Genomic DNA, 8,250 nt, shown 5'->3' with positions numbered 1-8,250 from the left:
TTTAAGAAAAAAAAAACACCTTATTTGTAAAAGTGTCAAGTGCTGTAATTTGTACCCTACTCCTGTAAAGCACCATGAGTGTATTATAAGCTGTTATATTGTAGAAAATTTTATTATTTTTAACTTATTAAATTATAATTGGACCTTGCACTGTAAAAAGTTTTCACCAGTTTCAACTTAAAAACTTAAGTTTAGCAGCTGCCTTAAAATGTTAAGTTAAATCAACTTAAATCATTTCAACTCACAAGTTATATCAACTCATTTTTATTGTAATAAGTTAAAATGACTTGTAGTTTAAGCTGATTTAACTTAAAATTTTAAGGCAGCTGCTGAACTTAGGTTTTTAAGTTAAATCTGGTGAAAACTTCTTACAGTGTAGACTAGAGGATGACAGGAAAACATGCAAATATTGTTTTGCTTTTTTAATTTGACACAAATTGTAGCTTATTAACTGCATTCAAGCTCAACCTTTCAAACCTTTAACATACGAACAAAAAATAAACAACAATAGCATCAAGAAAAGATGAGTGAATTGTGGATGTCAAAATTGTATAGTTTTAAATTCTAGTAAACCTCATAAAACTAATATTTTCTGAATGATAGCTGCTTTCATTTATCTTTTTTTAAAAGGAAAAAAACTGCTTCAAGCTTTGTAATTTGTACCCTATTTGTCTGAGTGATGTGAGTGTATTATATTATTTGTTTTAAATAATTAAAAAATGTTTTTAATTTATAAAAGTATCATGGGACTTATAGCATATAAATAAATAAATATAGCATCACACAAAGATGAATGATGGCAATTTTATAGTCTCAAATTCTAGTAAACCTCTTAAAACTAATATTTCCTAAATGTTAAGCTGCTTTCATTGATCTTTTTCAAGAAACAAAAAGTTCTGTAATTCGTAGCCTACTAAGCACCGTGGGTGTATTATTAGCACAAGACAGTGAACGGTTAAACTGCGTCCCTCGCATTGTTTACACCGGTGGTCCTCCCCTCCCCCATACACTCATCCCTCCTTTCTTTCACTCCATCCCCCTCTTTCAACTCCTCCTTCTCCCTCACTACCGCTATTTCCAACAGCTGATTTCCAGATCAGAGAGAGAGGAACACGGCGAGACAGTTCAGGTTTGGGATCAGCTGCAGCAGAAGGAATATAAAGCGAGTAGAAATGCAGGGAGAGCGCTGCGGTCCGCCAGCATCCGTCATGAAGATTTGAGCTCCGCCGCCGCTGCCATCAGCTCCGAGAGGTTAGCCTCTGTGCTAAAGCTAACTTTACAAACATCTGTAGCCAATAAACCAGCATTATTGGCCTGTATCACGGTTACAGCTCATGTTTGCTTTTCTATGTGCAATAGGTTGGATTATATTCACTTTATGCTATCATTTTCGCTGTGAAATAGATCGTTTGTGCATATAAACATCATATATAGGTCACGGAGCAGATTAATTAGCTAGCTAGCCGGATGTAACAGCTGGTGAGGTCGCGTTAGCTACATTATTGTTAGAGTTAACTCGCTTGAAATAATATACAACTAAACATAAATGTAGAAGATTGAGATATTCATATGCAAGCTGACGTTACTGTGGTACGTGGAAGAGCTCTTACCAGCTTAAATATTAACCTTGTAGCGAGTTGTGTCATTGCAAGGTAGCTTATTAGCTTCGATATATAGAGGAAAGAGCAGCTTGCGAACAAAGATGAGGAACAAGACTGATGCGAACTTTCCAGACGTGTTGCAAGCACAAGTGTTTTGCAGGATAATCACACTGATATCACAGAGAAATGTGCTGTCAGACCACCGACCGAGCACATGATTAAAGTACATCAACCTTTGGCATTCATTTGCTCTAGTAATGTTTCTGAGTGAGCTGCACTGTTGCTATGCGGCTGCGTGAATTTAACACTGGCTTAACAACTTGTCTGTATTTCCTAATATTTACTTATATGTTTAAGTTATGTAATTTGTTTATTGTTTCTTTATATTTGTAACCTGGTTCATTTTGGTCTCGTTAACTGTTGAGGAAGTATTCACCTTAACAAATTACATCACCCTAGCCTAGTGCCATCATGACTGTTCAGACAATATTTTTGAAAGAAATAGTTGCATTTATAAAATATGTACAATATATTATGTGCCATTTAAAACATTTGTGTGACCACAACTGTTAAAGGGATGGGTCACCCGAAAATGACAATTCTGTCATTAATTACTCACCCTCAAGTCCTGTCATCATGGTTGTTCGTCTTCAGAAGACAAATTAAGATATATTGATGAAACCTGAGAGCTTTCTGACTCTGCATAGACAGCAACGCAACTGAGACGTTAAAGACCCAGAAAAGTAGTAAGAACATCATAAATATAGTCTGTGTGACATTGATAATGGCGGAGGGCTGTCCTGGGAGAAATGAAATCGTTGCATAAAGTCATTATTATTTTTCTCTTTGTGCACAAAGAATGTAGCTTCATAACATTAAAGGTTGTATCAGTGATTTCAAGCCTGAAACATAAAGTGTCAAATTCAGCTGACCTTTCTTCACGATATGCCAAAAAAACAATCGGTGCTACCAACCTTTCCACAGAAAAACAAACAGTGTTCCAACCAACCAATCAGCGTCAGGGGTTTGGTGTTGTGGACTTTCGCTCCGCCTCCCTCACATGACATCCCTGCACCAGTAGGAAAGTCCACAACACCAAACCCCTGACGCTGATTGGTTGGAACACTGTTTGTTGTGGAAAGGTTGGTAGCACCGATTGTTTTTTTTGGCATATCTCGGACCCTAGGCTGACCACAGAGACGCGTTTTTTTTCACAGACAATTTATGGGGCAGGCAGCGAGCGGATCGTGAAGAAAGCTCAGCTGAAATTGACACTTCATGTTTCAGGCTTGAAATCGCTGATACAACCTTTAAGGTTAAATCACATGGACTATTTTAACGATGTCCTTACTACCTTTCTGGGCCTTGAATGTGTCAGTTGCATTGCTGTCAGTGCAGGGTAAGAAAGCTCTCGGATTATCATCAAAAATATCTACATTTGTGTTCTGAAGATAAAGTCTTACAGGTTTAGAATGACATGAGGATGAGTAGTTTAAGACAGAATTTTGAACTGTCCCTTTAAGCCCCCAAAATGAAACAAGCTATTTCTACACTATATATAAATCATATGATACCTTTTTGTAAAGAGCAAGCAAAAATAAAAGGCATAATTCACTGGAAGCTGCAATGAAGATTTTGTATGATTTGAAGGTTGGTTATGACACACCTCAGAGTTGCAGAGTGATGAATGGCGTTTGAATGAGACTGGGTTGTGAAGATTTTCAGGTGATAATGCCTGGTTTTTTCCTTTTGTCTTACATGAAAATTTAGTGAGGAGTTTCTGTCAGTTTGGTCTTATAATTTAGATATTTGTGGGTATGTTAAACTACTTTTGGACTGCATATAGTCAATTTAAACGGTTAGTTCTCCCTAAAAATTCTCTCATAATTTACTCACTTTCATGTCACTCCATATCTGTATTTCTGCTTTTCTGTGGAATTTATGTATGTTGGTAACTGAACAGATGCACTTCCCATCAACTTCCATTGTATTGACACAAATACAATGGCAAACAATGAGAACTGAAACCATCGTATTGGTGACAATGAACGTAAACAATGCCACTGAACCAAACCAAATGAAACTCGCATATTTAGCTGATTATTGCTGCTAAAAATGATCAACTATTGTCATTTTTTGGGCTGTACTCAGACTGGGAAAACATTTGGAGTGCTATAGACTGCCAAAAGTTATAACAAATCAAGGAGGAGTGCAAAAACTGTCTGAGGAACAAAAGGCATTTGCGGTTGACCAAACTAAACTAAGATTTCCAGGGCAAGAATCTTGACAACATTCGTGTTTGTTCTTTATTTCCGGTCAGGTAGGTGAAATATTAGGCTAATATTTTAATTAATGCTGCTTTTACATATCTTTACCATCTATTAACTTTAGTTTGTCAAAATATTGCACCCTTTCCTGCTTACTCAGTCCTTGTCTATTTGTTTTAGCAGCTTCCACACATTTTTCTGTGATTTAGACAGCATAAATTAGCACTAAAACGTATTCAGTAGTACAGTAACCATGCAATCCATGCTGTTGTTTACATCTGAGTATCGGCAGTATTGCCACGCATCCGGGTAATCGTGACAACCCTCTATTGTCACTTTAATGACAGTTCCTCACCTGTGTTTGTTTTCATGTAGGATGGCTTTCCATGGATCCTCTCGGCCAACAGTGTGTGGTAACTTGTTCCCTGGATCAGAGTTAGGCCACAAGTATTTTTGTGTCAACACCACGACCGGCACTACCTCAACGGGCCTCAGCGCAACACCAAATCCGACCTGTCCCAACGCACCCGCTGGTACTCCCAGGCACCCGGCGTCTCTCGGGGGCAGCGCAGGCGGAGGGGCGGCCATCCCGCAGCCTCACAGTAACCCAGCAAGTGAGGTTCCAAGTCCTGCTGAAATGGAGCCTGATCGGCCTATCGGTTATGGGGCATTTGGGGTGGTCTGGTAAGTCCCGCTGTCAGTCCAAACATGCTGAAATGTCTGCTTTGTAGATACACTACCATTTAAAAGTGTGTAAGATTTTTAAAAAATATTTTTGAAAAGTCTGATTACAAATGCTGTAATATTGTAAAATGTGTTTACATTTTTAAAAACCCTTTTTTTATTTCAATATTTCAAAGGGATAGTTCACCCAATAATGAAAATTCTGTCAATAATTACTCACCCTCATGTCGTTCCAAACTGTTTTAACTTTGGAACACAAATTAAAACATTTTGGGTGAAATCCGAATGCTAACGCATGCGTTGTGATACCCTTCTTAATGACAATATCTTAATTTGTGTTCTGAAGATGGGTTTGGAACGGCATGAGGGTGAGTAATTAATGAGAGAACATTCATTTTGGGGTGAACTATACCTTTAAAGTTTAATTAAAAATTTGGCAGTGGTGTTAAATATTGCACCCTCTGGCTATTCTTTTGCATTGATAGGTCTGTGACGGACCCTCGCGATGGGCGTAAGGTGGCTCTGAAGAAAATGCCGAATGTCTTCCAGAACCTGGTCTCCTGCAAACGTGTGTTCAGGGAACTCCGGATGCTGTGTTTCTTTAAACATGACAATGTAAGTTTTGCAGATGGAAGAAAAGAATGGGTATATTGAGAAAAGAAAGTGTGTGTTTTCAGAGTTTTTGTAAAAATGGGAATTTGCTTTGGCAGGTGCTGTCCGCCCTTGACATTCTCCAACCTCCACAAATCGACTGCTTTGAGGAGATGTATCCTTCAGACTCACATTTCACCAAAAGTTGTTCTCCTCTGATACTTTTTAATGTTATCATTTTATTCTATTCATGCCTCGGTACTAAGGGATTAAAGGATGTTCCACCTAAAAATGAAAATTCTCACATTGTTTAGTCATGCTGTCTCAGATGTATGACTTTCTTTTTTTTTCATATTTTTAGAAAAATAATCAATCCTGTCTTTGTAAGTCCATACAATGCAAATTTATAATTCAAAATATGAACGAAGGTCTTAAGGGTTTGGAACGACATGACAGTGAGTAATTATTGACAGAATTTTCATTTTTGGGTAAACTATTGCTTTAAGTAGTTGGTTTGTAGGGATGCACCGAAATGAAAATTCTTGGCCGAAACCAAAAAAAGAAAAAGAGGAAACCAAGGCCGAAAACCGAAACACCGAAAGAATTATGCCAATTATTAGTACCATTGCATTTATGGCTATGACGGTGTACTAATCTTACTAAAATCAAGGCATTGCAATTGCAAAAAATTTATATTAAAGTTTCAAAGAATAAATCAATTATATTCATTTAAACAATTATTATCAATCAAGTATTATATTACTTAAATAACATATACTTTACTGCCTTTGTTTAATAGTTAATTTTTTTTATAACACATTATCTTGTGGATTCATCAGTTCACATTTACAACTCTATGCGTTTCTCTTCCAGCAGGAGGCGCTGTCAGAATAATATGACACAAAGCAGCGCAGCAAATGACTTTGAAACGTGCAGCGCTCATATTTATTCAATGGATAGCCTTTTGAAGTTTCATCGCAATTTTTGTCTTTCAGTCCCCACATTTAAGACAATCTGAAATCATAATTAAGACTTTCTTAACCCCTAATAGCACGGCAGTCATCAATGAAAAATGAAGAGCTTTATTTCAAGAAACAACTTTCAAAAACAACCCTTACACAAAATATGTTTATTTTTATTTTTTTCCCACCATGTTCAGGGCACAAGAAAAATATTAGGGAACTAAATTAATATCAGCATATGAAGTATAATTGTCTCTCATTGTCTCTGAGAGAATGCACATCAGATGCTGAAAGCACTGTCAGTTTTTACTTTCACTTTAACATATTACGCAGTTTTCACGTTGCTTGTGTGATATCCATTGGCTCACCTCCATGGTTTAAAACATAAATATTTATAAAAATACAGTATATAGAAAAGACATATCTTTAAAATATTGCAACGTAACACCAACGTAAAGCCATTGTTTTTTCACTCACTGAAAGCTACATTTGTCTCGATCTCTGCTCTCATCACTGCAAACACGACTGCAGACACACCCCCTCTTGAAATTTCGGCATTCAAGTTTTGCAAATCGCTATCCGTGGGTCTTTCTCAGATATACTGAAATACGTCCACACCACAGACGTGTTGCTTTAGACAAGCACGCGCAGGCCACGGTTTCTCTTTGCGTCAACATACTGTTTCGGTCGTGTTGTTTCGGTGCTAAAAGTCTCTCGGCCGAAAACCGAATGGTGGCCGAATATTCGGTGCATCCCAGTGTTTGACCGTGTATGTCATCTGACGTCTGGTATAACGTTAAACCGCAGTCGCTTTATTTGCATGTCTATCAGATTTGAGCTTTATGTTATCAGTGTGAAAGTGACAAAGAGTGAAAGCAGACATGGAGTAATGGCAGACCAGAACATGATCCAAACATGTAAAGACTAGGGAAAATACAGTGTGAAGACTTTAGCTGATTGCAGTTTTGTCACTACACAACTTGATTTATTAATATTGAATGTACAGTCGTGGCCAAAAGTTTTGAGAATTACATAAATATTGGAAATTGGAAAAGTTGCTGCTTAAGTTTTTATAATAGCAATTTGCATATACTCCTATGTTATGAAGAGTGATCAGATGAATTGCATAGTCCTTCTTTGCCATGAAAATTAACTTAATCCCGAAACAAACTTTCCACTGCATTGTTAAGAAGGCTTTGGGGGCGTCCAAGAAAGTCCAGCAAGCGCCAGGATCATCTCCTAAAGAGGATTCATGAATAAAGAATGGTACCAAAACACCCTCCAACAGCAACTTCTTCCAACAATTCAACAACAGTTTGGTGACGAACAATGCATCTTCCAGCACGATGGAGCACCGTGCCATAAGGCAAAAGTGATAACTAAGTGGCTCCGGGACCAAAACGTTGACATTTTGGGTCCATGGCCTGGAAACTCCCCAAATCTTAAAACTTGTGGTCAATCCTCAAGAGGCGGGTGGACAAACAAAAAGCCACTAATTCTGACAAACTCCAAGAAGTGATTATGAAAGAATGGGTTGCTATCAGTCAGGATTTGGCCCAGAAGTTGATTGAGAGCATGCCCAGTCGAATTGCAGCGGTCCTGAAAAAGAAGGGCCAACACTGCAAATACTGACTCTTTGCATAAATGTCATGTAATTGTCGATAAAAGCCTTTGAAACGTATGAAGTGCTTGTAATTATATTTCAGTACATCACAGAAACAACTGAAACAAAGATCTAAAAGCAGTTGAGCAGCAAACTTTGTGAAAACTAATATTTGTGTCATTCTCAAAACTTTTGGCCACGACTGTATATATGTGTGTGTTGGCTGTTTTGTAGTGGCTTAGAATTTAGAATGTAAAAATTTAGCAGTATTTAAAATATAATTTTTTTATAATATTAACAGTGTGGGTAGGTTGGTTTTTGTTTGTTTGTTTTTAACTTTAGCATAATGTAAGGCTGTTTTTGCACTTATTAATTTGTTGTGAATGTCTTGGTTTGCATCCAAGGTCCAAAATTAACACCTTGTCAAGCGCCAAACACAAGTGAAAATTAGCTTTGGCAAGTAAATTTGCCAGTAACTGTTAGGTAGTGCAAAATGCAGAAATTCAAGGAAAAAAATAATTTCTTGATATAAATAAATGAAT

At 37.3% G+C, this 8,250-nt stretch overlaps 1 protein-coding gene across 1 annotated transcript in view; it reads left to right on the top strand.

Annotated features, from left to right (window-relative positions):
* The first annotated feature begins 1,048 nt into the window (after window positions 1-1,048).
* Window positions 1,049-8,250, top strand: part of nlk1 (nemo-like kinase, type 1) — a 15,790-nt gene continuing 8,588 nt past the window's right edge. The window contains exons 1-4 of the mRNA XM_073833433.1: window positions 1,049-1,251; window positions 4,244-4,552; window positions 5,038-5,167; window positions 5,263-5,318. Of these exons, the coding sequence (XP_073689534.1) occupies window positions 4,245-4,552; window positions 5,038-5,167; window positions 5,263-5,318 (494 nt within the window). The 5' untranslated portion in view covers window positions 1,049-1,251; window position 4,244. The remainder of the gene's footprint in view (window positions 1,252-4,243; window positions 4,553-5,037; window positions 5,168-5,262; window positions 5,319-8,250) is intronic.

The sequence above is a fragment of the Garra rufa genome, chromosome 1 (genome assembly GCF_049309525.1).
Source record: "Garra rufa chromosome 1, GarRuf1.0, whole genome shotgun sequence".
Lineage (NCBI taxonomy): Eukaryota > Metazoa > Chordata > Actinopteri > Cypriniformes > Cyprinidae > Garra > Garra rufa.
The sequence above is the reverse complement of the archived record's forward strand: the minus strand, read 5'-3'. Positions and strand labels throughout refer to the sequence as shown.